The sequence below is a fragment of the Solanum dulcamara genome, chromosome 1 (assembly GCF_947179165.1).
Source record: "Solanum dulcamara chromosome 1, daSolDulc1.2, whole genome shotgun sequence".
NCBI lineage: Eukaryota > Viridiplantae > Streptophyta > Magnoliopsida > Solanales > Solanaceae > Solanum > Solanum dulcamara.
Genome location: NC_077237.1, coordinates 89,238,365 through 89,256,130, shown reverse-complemented (window position 1 = coordinate 89,256,130; position 17,766 = coordinate 89,238,365). Strand labels below are relative to the sequence as shown.

The window sequence follows — 17,766 nt, the reverse complement described above, 5'->3', positions numbered from 1 at the left end:
TAGATAATCTAGTATTAATACAAAATTATATAGTTAGACGTTGAAACTTTGACTACTCTATTTTTGACAATTTAGTATTAGCACAAAATCTAGTCTCACATTGTGTTAAGGAGGTCAACAAGGTTGCTGATCACGTAGGAAAGATGGCTAACACTAGTCAAACTTCCTTTGCTCGACTCCCTCCAACAGCTTCCTAATGGCTAAGGGTATTTGGACAGAAACTAAGTGCCTTCCATTAAACTCAAATATGACAAAGGCCAATTTTTTTGTTAGCTAATTTACTCGTCTCTAGTTGTGTGGGGGTTAGTTTGTAGATAGTAATCTCCTAACCCTCCTTTTGCGAAGGATAAATGTTTTATCCTTGTATTGTATTTTGAAGTAAGTTTGAGCCCTCCTCTTGTACTTATAATTATTCCATATAAATAACAACCCTATTAACAAGGGAAAATATAGTATAAAAAAATTAATCACATGGAGCCACCAAGAATATATGTATATGGCCTCTTTTGTTTACTACTAGCATGTACGAATTAATTTTTAGATCTATATCTGTTGTTTTTGAACGAATAAAATTTGGATAATCAACCATCAAAGGTTGTAATGGGGTGGATGGAATCTTTTCGTGCTTAATTATCAGACGTCTTGAACGAATAAATTTGGCTAAATCCATTTCTTGATAGGCTAAGCTTTTGTATTAAATAAATAATAAGCCCTACGCCAAGGGAATTAATCTGGACTAGTCAGACCAACAATTATTAGGTTTCGAGTACCATATGATCATTCTTTTTTTACAAAAAGAGTTGGCCAGACCTCTTGTTCTCTATTTCTATAAAGAAGATAGAACTGATCCCTAGCTTTCAGGTAAGGCTAAAAAGAAGGTAGGTAGATAGTAGGACATCAAATAATTATTATTATTTTTAATCAATTACCAGTGGCGGCTCTACAAATTTGAAAAAAAAGAAGCTAATTGTCTTAGGTCTTCAAATTTGAGGGCCTATTTAAAAAATAAAAAATAGATTATAAGTATTTTATAAAAAAAATATCGAATATTATTTATAGAAAATATAAACTTTTCATACAAGAGGAAAGAAGTAATAGAAATTTGGCAAATCATGAATATTATATCTCAAGAAAAATTAGATAATTGACTATAACAAACTTCATAAAAAATATATATTATAATTTAAGGTCTCCATTCTGATTTGATTTTAGGCGATCGATATATTTGAGCCGCCCTGTGAATTACTAGCACTAAATAATTGTATTATCAATGTATGGCAACCAAATATTCAGTATTTAATCTATCAACAACTAGTCCCCCACATGAATTCAATCGAGTTGGTGTGTTATATATATGTCCATGTTATATCCACATTCAAGAATCTTTTATCATTTGAAATTTCAAGTGGAGTAATAAAAATTGTATATCATTAGAAAGATTATTATTTTTAAGCTATTAGGCTAATCTTTGTTAATATATTTCATCAGACAAACTTGATAAAAGTTTTAACAATGACAAAACTAGCAGTAATATATATAGGGACATTTTAATAATCCAATTTTTAACTTGGGGACTTCCCACTATTATGCTAAAACTTTTGGAAGGATTATGATGAATTTGAACGGGTCAAAATAGATTGAGTAAATAAATGAGTGAATTATTGACTTGTTCAAAAGTTACTTAAATAGAAATGAACCAAAATATAGATCACGATAACCCAACCTATCCAGTTTTTATTAAATTTTAATTATTTAATTATTTAGTTCTACTATAATATTTTAATATCTTATAAATTTTTTAGTTTTGTTCAGAATAGATCTAACTGGAATCTAAAGTTCACAGACAAAAAGATCCAACGACAATACAAGCAGAAAATGGCTTGGTCTTCAAATTCTGAGTGTGGCTTTCCTTATTATCTCAATTGCTGCAGCTGCTGGTTCTTTTGCTGGTGTTGTATCTGATCTAAAAGTTTACAAGCCTTTCAAATTTAATTAGTTGTGATAATGATTGGCTTTTATTAGGAAAGAGGCTTCAATTGTTGTTGATGTTCATAACATGTTCTACTGAACAATTTGAAATCTGAAAATGTAGCCAATTATGTCTCCATTTATTCAACTCTTTCTTTAATTTACTGAGGATACTTTTTCGCTTCTCGAAAGTCGATTTGAATAGATAAATTGAATTATATTCAACTCAATACTTATTTTCGTTCTGATATTTATATATATACTAAAACGATACAACAAGTACTATAAATTGCAATTCTTCTATGTCATATATGATTAAGAAAAAATATTAATCAAGGTTTACATAGTTAATTTGGCTATTTGTTTACATAAAAAGGTAAACAATAAAATAAAATTATAGACTATTTTGTTTAAAATTAACTTCTTTCCATTGAACTAATTAAGCCTAGTGCTTAATTATAACCAAATGGAACATTTCCTAGTACCATCCAAAGTCCCCTCTTGAAAAATACCATCCATCAAATCCATACAGTGTGTGTAGAATCACGCATTTCCCTATTCGATCGAATCTGAATATTTGGTAATTTCCATATGGGTGAAAATGAACGATGGGAGTATAATCAAGGAGATTCCTCTTAATTAATCCTCCTACTTGTATCAATGTATATATGGTCATGATCCAAATAATTGGAGTTACGTACCAGTACTTAGTACAGTATTTACTAATGATTTGGCCTTATTTTTTCATTCAATAGTTGCACATCTTGACAAACTAACAAGGTGGGAGCCAAATTAAAAAAAAAAAAGTAATCAGCAAAGCACATTTGACTAAATTATTTTTATTTATTTATTTTAATTTAATTTATGGGTGAACTCAATATCACCAGGAATATTCAAATTTGAGATAACACAGAGCCTTTTTCAACAGAAATGGTTATATAAATTTCTTTATAAAACCCTTCCTCAGAGATTTCTTGGAACAGTAATCCGATAGTTAATCTATGATTCTTCCGAATATGTAACAGGCAATGTCATCATTGTCGATGGTGGAGGTACTTTACAGGGGGATCCCCATTTTCTCATCGTTGTAAAAGATGGAGTAAAAATTTAGTATTGTCTAATCCAACTTAATGAAAGTTCAAATAGTCAATCAACTGAACTATTAAGATTTTCCTGCTGGATAATATTGTTGGTTTTGTCTAATTGTATTAGTCATATTGTTCAATTCTCCAAGTGAGCGAAATGTATGTCAATAATACACTACTTTAAATAAATTCTTGCATCCTATCAATGTTTTATTTCGAATCGCATCGTAAAAAGCCTTCGATGCTAATGGGAAATAGGTGCATGTTTGTGAAAATAAAATGTATCAAAAGATTTTTGTACGTAAAGTGTTCCTATTAGACACTTCAAATTTAAAATTTGGAAATATTTTGCGAGTTATTGTTTCAAGCGTTTATAATGTAGATAAGTTAATTACATAAAATATATTTATAGATAATTTTTTAAATTTTTTATATGAAAGTATATACTTTTTTTTTCCAGATTCATTGAGTCTAGCTATGCTATGTTCTATGATTTGTTAATGTATCTTGCATCTCCATTCATGTGATGCAGGGCCACCTCGATCATAAAGCTACTAAAACAATTTGTTGGGGCCTTAAATTTTTTGAGGCCTTCAATTTGAAAACAATTTTTTGGGTAGAATTGATAATAACTTTTGGATCGTTGTAATTATTGAGAAATGAAATAATGTTTAGTTAATTGTAACATCATTTCGTATGTTGCTATTTATTTTGTTGCCTCATTTATATCGTGACAAGATTATGATGAACCCACATTATTATTATTATTATTATTATTATTATATTTACATTTTTTATTCCCCATACAATATTTTTATTCTCTCATTATTGAATATTATAAAGTCTATCAAATGGTCAAATTTCTGACTTATGCAAAATCTATTGTTGTGTGTTTATAAAAAGATCAAATTTATTTTTTTGTTGTCTTCTTCCAATTTCAAGTACTGAAACAAATCAACACTATTTTAATATCATTATATCAACTTATCAAATTTAGTGCAATACTATTTCGATGTCATTATATAAACTTTTCAAATACTTAATATTATATTCTTTCATTGAGAATTTACATTACTTACCTTCTTACTGTATAAAGACCGCGTACATCATTCTCTCTTTAGCTTTTATTTGTAGGATTATACTAAGGATGTTATAGTTATTCAATTTATATATGTCAACTAAAAAGAGATAAAATATTTTTATGAAGTTTGGCTTTAAGCCCGAGACTTGTTGAGACGGACCTAATGCGATGTTCCTTCCATCTTTATCTACAGTAGATGGAGACAAGTTGTTTATAGGTTAAAAACAAAAAAAAAATATTGTCATTATATATATGAATAATATAATTTACCATTTTTCATTTTTAGTGAATTGAAATTACCATTTGATCTCAATTAACAAGGTTTATAATTTTAAGAGTAAACATCTAAACATCTTAATTTGAATCAATTGTAAACAAAACACTTTAACTTATTCTTGTGTCTCATGAATATGTGATACCGACTTGACACATAAATTTGGAGGTATAATTTAATGATCATTTAATAAATTGGAGATTGGACACGGATCGGGTTGGTTCGGATTTTTTTCAAATTAAATCAAACCATTTGTGTCGGGTTATTAAATCTATAAACCAAACCAAACCAATAAAAGATGGGTTTTTTATATCAATTTTTTTGGGGTTTTTCGGGTTTTTTCGAGTTTCTCGTGTTTTTCATAGTATCTAATAAAAAGCACAGAGCAGTGCTTCTTAAAAAGAGTTCTAGTACAAAATATCAACATATAAGATGGAGACAGAACATTATTTGAAGTTTTAACTTTATAAGATGGACTTTTTTTGTATATTATTTAGATGTGTTTCTCAAGTCCAAATCTAAATGTAAGAAAGAAAACAAAAATTATGAAAAAATTTTAAAAAATATATATATAAATTACATTTTAATAAATATTTTTATGTATAACATAATTTCAAAATAGTATATTTATAATCGGATCGGTTTGGGTTCGGTTTGACTTTTTTTAGTTAAAACCAAACTAACCCTATAATGGTGGGTTTTTTTTCAAACACCAAACCAAGTCAAACCAAAGTGATTTATCGATTTGCCTTGTACAACCCTACATCTAGCTAACAAAAAAAATGGTTTTGTCATATCGTAGCTACTTATTTTTGCCAAGAAGTAAAGCCCAAGAGCCCCATCTAGTAATTTATTCATATCCTGTGCAAGGAGAAGAATATGTAAAGAGGAGGTAATTGTCTTGCTATTACAAATATGGGTTGTGATGCAGTGGCGCATTTGTTTCACCCTTAATCAAAGGTTTCGGATTTGAGTTTTGAATATGGAGAAAATCTTTTCGAGAGTGTCATCTCCGAATAAATCCTGCAGTGCGCGATTCAAATTTAATCGGGGCTTCAATGCGGACTTCGAACACTGAATGAATAACAAAAAAAAATATTTTTTTAATTCATAACTAAAGTTAATTTGATACTTAAAACTTTTTCATTGAACAATTAGACACTTTAACTTGGCACAGATATATTATATTTGTCTTTCAAAAATGGTTGGCCTTGACAATTAAACAATGAAATAGTTGTGCGGTATAGATTTGTTCGAATCACAAATTGACGTATAATCTTTTAATTAACGCACACATTTTGACTAAGTATACTACTACAGATAAGGATAGAATTATTTAAAAAGTAATTTTGTACACTTACGTAGTTCTAATTTGACAAAATTGTTAGCTTTAGTATTCAGCGGCCATGTGCTTATTAATCGACTACTTCATGCACAATTAAAAATTCAATTATATTTGATTGCGATACTTAGTTGATTAGCTATCTAAAACTTCACTTTATTAATAATAATTCAATTTTCTACTTTATAATCTCCTCTTCCTACCCCATTATATAAACACCATCTCTTAAATAGGTAAAGAGGTTGCTAATTAAGGTTATTAAAGACTAATAAAATAAGCCTAAGGATTCAATTGTCAATTAAGAATGATGAATAAAGACAATAAAAACAGAATAAAGTTTAGTCAAACAAGACATCAGGGAAGTTAACAATATATTAAATCACCAACTACGTCACGCTTTACACTAACCAATTGAAAATTCAAATTCAATTTCTAGTGAAGAATTGAATGGCTATTGAGTAGAAGGATTTCTCATTATATTGTGCCTTTTGAGATAAACGCATATTTGTTCACTTTTATTTATTTACTATATTAAAAAATAAATATTAATTTTTATTTATTTAAATTAAAAAATCAAAATATAATTTATCACTTAATTTCTAATTTACTCTTATTATTATTTATAATCATAATTTTCCAAGACAAAAAATTTATTATATTCAAAAAATGATATAATTAAATTATCTTCTGTATTTATTGTTTCTGAAGGATATAATTGATCTTGTTCACTTTATATAGCTATCATCTCAACAATCAAAAACAACAATAATATCATTATAGTCAATATACATATCACATATTCCCTCCGTTTTATATTAATTATCCACATTATTATAAATAATTATCTCAAATTACTTGTCAAATTATAAAATTAAGATCGAATTAAATAAAAAGAGTCATATTACCTTTGCAATTAGTTCTTTTTTTGAAAGTGTAAATTAAGTTTGTATAGATTTCGAAAAAATTTCTCAAGAAATAAATTAGTGAAACTGTCCTTTTTATTTATATTTTTTTAAAAGTGTATAATGGAAAAGTAAAAACTAATATGGGACGGAGAGAATATTCGAGAATCACAAAAATCTCAAAAAGTTCATTTTACGTGGGACAAACTAAGAATTAATAATGAGAGGTCGATATAGCGTGAAGAAGGAGAGACCAATTGGAAATGTTTTATTGTGAATACCTTAAAGTTATTTATTTTCTAAAAAAAATATTTTTCAAAACTTTTAATCAATTAAACATAAAAAAAATCCATACCAAACACATCCTTAGATGAGGACAAAATTATTTAATATTCTACTACTGAAAAAAAAGGCCATATAATTGATGGCTTTATGCACCATCCCATTTACTTTAGATTTAACACCTACCAAAGCGGGATCGAGAAATAATATCATACCAATGTTGACCAAATAATATTATATCAATTTTATAAAAATACATACAAAAAATATTTAAATTTATGAAGAAATCACCGACTCACATGTCCTATAGTTTAACATAAAAAATTTACCTCGGCATACACTCTACCATATAGTATCATGCTAAATATGTTGTTATTATTGCGGTCAAATTTGATACTTGAGCTTTTGAACTAAGAACCAAAACCAGAGTTATTTAAGAGAGTTGTATAGATTTATACAAAAAAGGTATAATTTTATTGTCCACGTGCTTTAGATTCAACACCTACCAAAGATGAAATATTCAATTAATCTAAAGAAGTTAAATTTGGACCGCTGAACTTTTGGACTAAGAATCATAACCAAGATATTTTGAAATTTGTAATCTTAAATAGGTTCACAAAAATTGAAACTGATAAAATATTAACTATTTAGATGAGGATTTTTAGCTAAACTGGGAAACAAAATTACAAGTATCTACAATATTCTCTTACACAAAACATACCACCAAGAGAATATATTTCTATCAAATATATCGTTGGGGGTGTGAACAAAATTTTACATGAAAAGGAGAAAGGGAAAAATAATATTTATAAAGTGTTAAATATTTTTAGTGGTATGGGGTCTTAATTTTGGGGAAAATCTTAGTGACTTGATTTAAAAGCAGACAATATCACACTATATTAAAAAGTAAATTTTAAACTATTTTAGTCGAACAACAACTGTGAAGCGCCTTTTATTATTGGGCGACTTTTAACAAACTCTCACATAAAAAATAGAAAAGAACAAATAAAAATATTTATAAGGTGTTATATAACCTTAAAGGTGATGTGACCCTTTGAAAAATATTATCCCACGAATTTGATCCAAATTAAAGCTGACTATATCATAGCACATTAAGAATATAAAAACTAGAGTGACTATATTATTATTATAAGAAAGTTGGACTGAGCTAGTTAGCTATAAGTACTAGGCTCATTTTACTAGGAAAGAGCACACACATGGCTTCTAAACCTGGAATTCTCACAGAATGGCCATGGACACACCTTGGCAACTTTAAGGTATATATATATATATATATATATATATATATACTTTTTCTTAATTTATTTTGCACTACTCATCAAAACTTTTTCTTGATTTCTCTTATTTCTTGTGTTTTGTTGTTGGAAATATGTGCTCCTAATCTAATGCATTAGATGCTCGAGATCTTGTAGTCTTAAACATGACATATAAGATGTTGGAAGTAAAGATTATACCAAATATAAAAAGTGATTATATCATAGTGAAATATGTAACCATCTCATCTGAAAACTTAAATCGTCAAAAGAGTACACTATATTTGCTTAATTATATTATGTCAGGAGTCAGTAAATTTAAGCTTTTTTTTTGTTAGCTAGAATTGTGCTAATTATTAACTTGTTCATTTTTGGTATGGGATGAAGTACTTGGTGTTGGCACCATTTGTTGGTCATAGCATATACTCATTCTTGAGGGAGGGAGATATTGGATACATAGCCATACTTCCATTTCTACTCTTCAGATTTATTCACAACCAGATATGGATATCACTATCGCGCTACAGGACTGCTAAGGGTAATAATCGAATTGTTGATAGGAGCATTGAGTTTGATCAAGTTGACAGAGAAAACAACTGGTAACTTATACTTTCTCTATGTGCTATTTTATTTGACCAAGCACAACATTTATTATACAGTGTAGTGGGAATGACCCTTGTGTCCTGTGGGATGATCTTAAATTATTTTAAAATATAGATATCATTCTTTATTGATACAGTCTAAAAATAAAAGTTTATCATGACATAAATGGAACAGAGAAAGTAACATTTGGTACTAGAGCACATGTAAAGATCGTCTGGGTTCAAATCACACCGCCAACTAAAAGGGAAAAGGAAAAATAACTTCCACTTGTTTAATCCATAAAAAAAAAATACAAAAAGAACTAGACTCACACGTAAGGAGGCGTGTTGCAAGACATATGATGTATTTAGTTGTGATGGTCACACAACTTAATGCCTAATAATCATTAAAAAAAAATTAGAGGAAATTTTTCAGCTTTTATGGACTCTAACTAAGAGAAGGGATGAATGAAAATTTTGTTTGTTTAATTTGATTTAAGGTTGAATTGTTATGTAGGGATGATCAAATTATATTTAATGGGCTATTATACTATATTGGATACCTGAGGCTGGAACAAGTTCATCACTTGCCTCTATGGAGAACTGATGGATTGATTATTACTGCATTGACCCATATTGGTCCTGTTGAGTTTATCTATTATTGGTTTCATAGAGCTCTGCATCACCATTTTCTGTATTCGCGTTATCATTCTCATCACCACTCCTCTATCGTTACTCAGCCTATCAGTGGTAAGTCTTTAAAATATTTTCTTTAACTAATATTTAGACATCATCTTTAACTAGTATATATAACATTTTATAGATGATTACAATTTCACGAGGACTTACGAACTAAATGGATGTATTTGACAGCATTTATTCATCCGTTTGCTGAGGTCGCATCATATTATGCCATCTTTGCTGTTCCTGTAATCGCAACAGAATTCACTGGGACTACTTCTATAGCTACAATTACTCTTTATGTCATCTTTACTGATTTCATGAACAACTTGGGCCATTGTAACTTTGAGCTCATTCCTAAGTGGATGTTCTCTATGTTTCCACCTCTCAAGTACTTGATATATACGCCCTCGTGAGTACTCTTCTGGTCCTTAAACATATTTCGAGTAATTTTACATAATCAGGTCATGTATAAGGTAGTTACGAGTAATTTTTATGATATGAGTGTGTTGAATATGGCACAGGTACCATTCACTACATCACACTCAATTCAGAACAAATTATTCCCTTTTCATGCCAATATATGACTATATTTTTGGTACAATGGACAAGTCGAGTGACACATTGTATGAAAAGTCACTTGAGAAAAAAGCTGAAGTGCCTGATGTGGTGCACCTTACACACCTAACAACCTTACAATCCATCTATCATCTCCGACTAGGATTTGCATCTTTGGCCTCGAAGCCTTACACCAACAGCTCTAAGTGGTATTTGTGGTTAATGTGGCCTGTCACCCTATGGTCAATAGTGATTACTTGGATTTATGGTCACACGTTTGTCATCGAGAGGAATTTGTTCAAGGATCTCAAATTACAAACTTGGGCTATTCCAAAGTTTCGCATACAAGTAATAATTTGGATTATATTCATGATTAATTGTTTTGTCTATTTTGGATCCATTATTATTTGTCATGATTCTTGATTTTTTGTTACAGTACTTTAGTCAATGGCAAAGAAAGAGTATTAATAATTTGATCAAGGAAGCCATCACCGAAGCAGATCAGAAAGGCGTAAAGATTTTGAGCCTCGGACTCTTAAATCAGGCGAGTAAACTTAAATCCTCTGTTTGTCCCTCTTTATGTGAGACAGATTCGGAGTTCAAAGGTCAAACTATCTAATTTTCGATGTAAAAAACTTCAATTTTTTTAAAGAACTAATAAGCCGATACTTATACAAATGTAACTTACCTTATAGGAAGAGAAGTTGAATAACAATGGTGAAATTTACATAAGGAAGCATCCTGAGCTGAAAGTTAAAGTGGTAGATGGAAGTAGCCTAGTTGTTGCTGTGGTTCTCAACTCCATTCCTAAAGGAACTTCCCAAGTGGTACTTCAGGCTCGTCGTTTGTCTAAAGTTGCTTACGCTATTGCCCTCGCCTTGTGTCAACGAGGAATTCAGGTATTAAAAATATTCTTACACAGTTAATTAGCGCATAGAATTTAAACTCTTAATATTAATCTCTCCTAGTTCCTTGATTTGATTTTCCTTTAATTTCTCCAATTCATCCAATTTTTTATATACATATATAGGTTGTTACGTTAGACGAAGAAGAATACAAGAGACTTAAAGCAAGGTTTACCCCTGAGGCTGCAGCTAATTTGGTCTATTCGAAAAGTACTTGTGTTTCAAAGGTACTATAACATATAATCTTGATAATTCAAAAATTAGGAAGTTCTTTATTTATTTTAAGGCGATATGTTGCAGACATGGGTAGTAGATGACGAATTGAGTGAAGATGAACAATTGAAAGCACCAAAAGGAACAATTTTTATTCCTTATTCACCATTCCCACCAAAGAAAGCTCGCGAGGACTGCTTCTACTTCAACACACCATCCATGATTTGCCCAAAACATCTTCAAAATGTAGACTCTTGTGAGGTGAGAAAATTTTATTAAATATCCTTACAAAAAAATTCTGTTTAAGTTTATTGACGATTGATTATGTCTTGTAATTCAAGAATTGGCTGCCAAGAAGAGTGGTGAGTGCATCGAGAATAGCTGGAATTTTGCACGCGTTTGAAGGTTGGAACGAGCATGAGTGTGGTGACATGATGTTTGATATTGACAAAGTATGGAAAGCTAGTCTTGATCATGGTTTTTCCCCATTAACCATGTCTTCTGCTATTGAATCCAACATCTAGAAATATAAATTTATTTTTGTAAAGATCATATGTTGGATCATTGGTAACTAATAAGTTTGTAGAAATAAATTATCATTTAGTATCATTTTTTTTGCGAGTTTTCTACCTAAACTATCACAAACTATTTTTCAAAACACTCCACGAAGCTCAGTAGCCTTCTTTATTAATGCTATTGTTTTCTTTGTTCAATGGTGACAAGGAAACCTCCTTTCATCTTGGTAGTTAGATTTGATATAAACACCATAGGGACTAGCTCGCATCTCTTCAGAACTAGACACTTAAACTTAACGTAACTATACCTGGTGGATTTCTCACGCTGACATGATCAGATATTTGTCTTCTAATAATTGTCGGTCGGCCTAGACAATTAAACAATGAAGTAGTTGTGCAATATAGGTTTATTCAATTCGAATCACAACTTGATTATAATCTTTTAATATACCCACACATTTTGACTAAGTACTATAGAGTATAGATAGACAAAGACGATAGAATTTTCTCAGCAACTTGTACACTTATCTAGTTCTAGTTTTGACTAAATTGCTAACTTAGCATTGAACGAAATTCAGAGGCCAGGTGCTTAGTATAATTGACTACTTCATGCACTGTTAAAAATTAAATTATTTAATTGTATTACGTAGAAAATACACCTTCATGCAATTATATGTAGCTCACTTAATTGATTATCTGAAATTTCATCATATTGATAAGGGTTTAATTCTCCATCTTATAATCTCTCCTACCCCAATATATGTAAACACCATCTCATAAAAGTAAAAAAGACATTAGGAAAGTAAAGAGATAAAAGAGGTTGCTAAGATTATTAAAGGCTAATAAAATAAACCTATGGATTCAAATGTCAATAAGAAGTGAAGAATAAAGACTATGAAGACAGAATAAGGGTTGTGGAGCGATACTCCTTCATTCTTGACAGCCCAGAGTAGGCAGAAGAGTTATGCAGATCGGAGAGTTCGACCATTGGAGTTCATGGTGGGTGATCACGTTTGGATTCGAGTGTCACTCATGAAGGGTGTGATGCGGTTTGGGAGGAAGGGCAAGCTCAGCCCTCGATTCATTGGCCCATTTGAGATTTTGGCGCGAGTTGGAGAGGTAGCTTATAGATTGGCCTTACCACCTAGCTTATCGACTGTGCATAACGTGTTCCATGTTTTCATGCTCCGGAAGTATGTTCCGGATGGGTCTCATGTGTTATCACTCGATTCAGTGGAGTTAGGTCCAGACCTGACATTTGAGGAGGAGCCTATAGTCATTCTAGATAGGCAAGTTCGTAAGCTTAGAACCAAGGAGATAGCTTCAGTAAAGGTACAATGGAAGCATCGTTCAGTCGGAGAGGCGACTTGGAAAATAGAGGCTGATATGCGTGCTAGATATCCCCAGCTTTTCGAAACTTCAGGTACTTTCTTCTACTTTATGTTCGAGGACGAACATGATTTTTAGTGATAGATAATGTAACGACCCGTACAGCCCTAGAAGTAGTTGTGCAATATAGGTTTATTCAATTCGAATCACAACTTGATTATAATCTTTTAATATACCCACACATTTTGACTAAGTACTATAGAGTATAGATAGACAAAGACGATAGAATTTTCTCAGCAACTTGTACACTTATCTAGTTCTAGTTTTGACTAAATTGCTAACTTAGCATTGAACGAAATTCAGAGGCCAGGTGCTTAGTATAATTGACTACTTCATGCACTGTTAAAAATTAAATTATTTAATTGTATTACGTAGAAAATACACCTTCATGCAATTATATGTAGCTCAGTTAATTGATTATCTGAAATTTCATCATATTGATAAAGGTTTAATTCTCCATCTTATAATCTCTTCTATCCCAATATATGTAAACACCATCTCATAAAAGTAAAAAAGACATTAGGAAAGTAAAGAGATAAAAGAGGTTGCTAAGATTATTAAAGGCTAATAAAATAAACCTATGGATTCAAATGTCAATAAAAAGTGAAGAATAAAGACTATGAAGACAGAATAAGGGTTGTGGCGATACTCATTCATTTTTAATTAGAGATCTCCTTAAATACGGAATTGCCTTTTATTTGGGAGTACTTTACCTCTCAATGTGAAAATTTTCGACGCAAATCTAGATCAAAAAAGGTATTGTGTTGTTTTATAATGTATAATATTGTATTATATTGTGTTGTATTGTATCGTACTATATTGTTTTAATGAATACAGTGTTTGGATAGATTGTATCGTTCTCTGTTGTTACATAATGTCACACATCCATGATTCAAATGATAAAATTTACCAAAAAAGTAGGGTACGGGATAGAGTTACTATGAAAAGGTAGGATAAAAAATAAAATATAATTATTAAATAATAAATAAAGACAAAATGAGAAGAAAATATTAAGGTAACGACGCAAACATACCAAATCGAGCGTTATATATAATAGATCTTTTCGTCGTTATCTAATAATGAATTACGATATAATAAAATTTAAATAATAATCAAAACAAATATTATATTTAAATTATTAATACAATACAAACATCCAAACAAGATGTAAGGGAAAAAGGGCAAGCCTCATGGCCTGCGTTTTTTTGTCCATCATCCCAAAATTACTTGCCTTTTTAAATTTTTACAAGAAAAATTTGTCCTTCGACACGGAATTCGATTTTAACACATACCAAAGAGGAAGTATTCAATATAAAGAGGTCAAATTTGGGTTCTCTTACAGTGTGTCAGTACTGTTTTTTTTCTATAGTATTGTATAATCATTAAAGGTTTTACTTTTTTCAAATCTATTTTTTTTTAAAAAAAAAAGTTTGTTAGTTGAAAATTTATTAATAATAATTTTTCTACCTTATACTGATATGGGCAAGATTTATATTCAATCAAGTATACAATTTAACATTCTTATAGTATATGTGCATGCAGATAATATTATATCGATTTTAAAAAATCTATAAAGAGCAGTTCAGTACAATTAAGCTTTCGCTATGCACAGGGTTCGGGGAAATCTATATTATATTAAAAGCATGAAGACCCTTAAAATGTTGATTGAACTTTTTGCCCTTCATTAAAAAGGCTTCGCTTTAGACAAAATCATTTTTTCACCATTTTCCTTCAATTATTATGACATTATTTTAATGATATTAAATATTCATTATTACACAAATCCTAAAATAATTGGTCAATTCCTAAATATTTAATAAATTAGTAAGGACTAAAATTTTGCTCATTAAATCATCTTTTCTTATTTAAATTATATTAAAAGTTCTAACCTTTAATATTTATTAAAGTACACGAATTATTGGCATAAAAAGTAGGAAATTTTACTTGTGGACTTTTGATTTAACAATTGTTAGGATTTTTTTAAGACTTATAATATCTATTAGTATTAGTATTCTTGATGTAAAATTTCTTACTTTTTATGCTAATATTTTGTGTACTATTTTTTCCTTTCTTTGAATTCTTATGAGCAATATAATTTATTGCAGAAGTTCATAGTTTTAATAAATAAAAAATCTCACCATTCTTTGATACATTAACTTATATTTTAATATCTAAAGAAATATGAATTATCGATGAAAAGTTAACCAGTAAATTAAAATTTATCGCTTATTCTATTTAGTGATGAATTAGTATCGAATTATTAGGAAAAAAAATAACTATGAGTAATTTGATAATTGATTAATGCTGAGGTCTGTATCTAAATCTATTTTTTTATATAATATTTATTCGCAAATAAGGTACACGCGCAAAGCGCATACACTAAATTAGTATATAATAAAATACTTATATTTATGGATAAATCATAGATTCATGTGCTCCATAATTTGAATATAAAATTCGCTCCTACATACACCCCTTCATATAGAATCATACTGAATATGTTGTAATTGTTATGAAGTTCAAATTAGATCCATTGAACTTTTGAACTACCAATCAAAACCAAAGTTATTTAAGAGAGTAATTAAGTATAGATTTCTACAAAGAAATCTATATATATAATAAAGCTAGATATAGATAAGGTGATTTGACATCTCTCTATGACCTCCATTCCTATTTATCTTTTTTCTCCTTTTTTTTGAGCATTTGTTCGTTTTTCTTCTCATTTTAATGTAGTTAATATTTATATTATTGTTGAATAGTTAATATTTTGTTATAAAAATATTATATATATTAATGTTGATGTTCATAACTTCAAGGAGTAATTCTATCATTACGTTTAATAATACCCACACCTCCACCACCTCCTCATTTATTTTCTATATATATCCCCTTGATCTCCCCACATTTTCAAGGATTAATGCCATGTTTATTGTTATCTCTTTGTATGCCTCTATGTAACAATATAAATATAGGTCTTCAAGATTTTGTTATACACTTGAAGATTTGAAAAACACTTGAATATACTTGGAAGAATAAGAAACTCTCATCTTTTGTCTCTCTTCATTTTTTATATACTTGTAGTACCTATGATCAGTGGCGGACCCAGGAATTTTATGAAGGGAATTCAAAAAATAGTAAACACGTTAATCAGAAAAAAATGTGCTTATTCGGATTCGAACCCGCGAGCTGAGACAAGTTAAGGCAAAATATTGAACCCCATTTGCCACTAAGCTAGTCCTTTGGCTTATGCTCAGAAGGTTCAATGTTAAATATATACATATAAATTAAAAATTTTATCTTATATATACAGTGTAATTTTTTAACGAAGGGTGTTCGGATGAACCCCCTCAACTACACGTGGGTCCGCCCCTGCCTATGATATATTTTTCATAGCTATTGGATATTGTTAATATTTTTTACTTTTGATTTAAAGTTTCCATATGTATTTGTACTTTTGTAATAACTTTGCGTAGTGATTGTTTTCTATGTTGAATTGAGACTTTGATGTATGTGCGTTTTCGTTATACATTTATCATTTCTGTATAGAAATGTTTTTTATATGCTCTTGCTTCGCCTCTTTTTTTTCTTAAATAATTTCTTTGTAAATTTTCATGGTTATAATTATTTTCTATCAACTCTTCTGAATTTTTCATCAAATAAGTGAGGTAAATTTATAATATATTAATCTCATAACATTTTTTTCTCAAAATCCTTAGTTTCTTTCCACCTTTTCATTCATAATACTTAACAATTTATTTTTTCAACAAAAAAAATGCAGGTTTTTCATTCGATTTTCAAAAAGAGGAAGGAAGAAACTTAAGATCAAAAGACGAAAGCTTTTAGGGGAAAAAATATGTCAAGATAGAAATAATGACAATTCCATCATCATCCATATCATCATCATCTTAAAACTTGATTTGTATTAGAAAGGTTATGCCAACGCATTCCTATTCAATAAGCTAAATATATATGCATTAACAATTTCTCTAGATATTTTTATGTTAATGCATAATCTTATATAGATAGGCATAGATAAGATGATATGATAGTTCTCTTTAAATTAAAATATCATTACACCCTCCGTCCACTTGACACTATAATTGTGAAACAAATTGTTACTTAATATTTATAATAGAAGGTTTAATTCAATTTATTTTATTAATATGTCATAAAATTCTTCTACTAATTTGGGTTAATATCTTATATACCGAGTTAGTGAAGCATGTATATCTTGCTCATTGCCTTTTCTAAAATTTCTCAAATAGATTGAACATATTATTTTCGTTATAGTATTACTTTGTGTATTTATGAATCTTTAAAATTTTAAAAACTTCATAGCTTGATCAAATTATTTGAACACTATTATATTTACACCTACTCACTAAATGAATATCCACATTTAACGAAAAATCTTCATTTAATTTGTTTATCGCATGAATTCATAATATTAGACTGGTGAGTATGAATAGAAAGTTTGTTGTGTTTATATTCTTTTTTGGGTGATACAATGAAGTGTGTTTTTTGAGAAGTTTTTTATATCATGTTTTCATTCAATTATTTCTTGAATAGCAAACACTAAATAAACAGGTAATTTGGGTGGACAAATATATAGTCAAAGATTTGCCAACAAGTTATTTTTATACATATTATTTCATATTTGCTAAAAATAATATATATAAATATAATGTTTTTATTTAACTATTAGTTTAATATTTG

At 29.4% G+C, this 17,766-nt stretch overlaps 1 protein-coding gene across 1 annotated transcript; it reads left to right on the top strand.

Annotated features, from left to right (window-relative positions):
• The first annotated feature begins 8,130 nt into the window (after nt 1-8,130).
• LOC129891099 (very-long-chain aldehyde decarbonylase GL1-4-like) lies at nt 8,131-11,752 on the top strand. Its single transcript, XM_055966355.1, has 10 exons — nt 8,131-8,211; nt 8,596-8,807; nt 9,307-9,539; nt 9,663-9,882; nt 9,995-10,376; nt 10,465-10,572; nt 10,724-10,927; nt 11,059-11,160; nt 11,234-11,407; nt 11,488-11,752. The coding sequence occupies exons 1-10, from the start codon at nt 8,152-8,154 to the stop codon at nt 11,668-11,670; spliced, it is 1,878 nt and encodes a 625-aa protein (XP_055822330.1). The 5' UTR covers nt 8,131-8,151; the 3' UTR covers nt 11,671-11,752.
• Nucleotides 11,753-17,766: the final 6,014 nt, after the last annotated feature.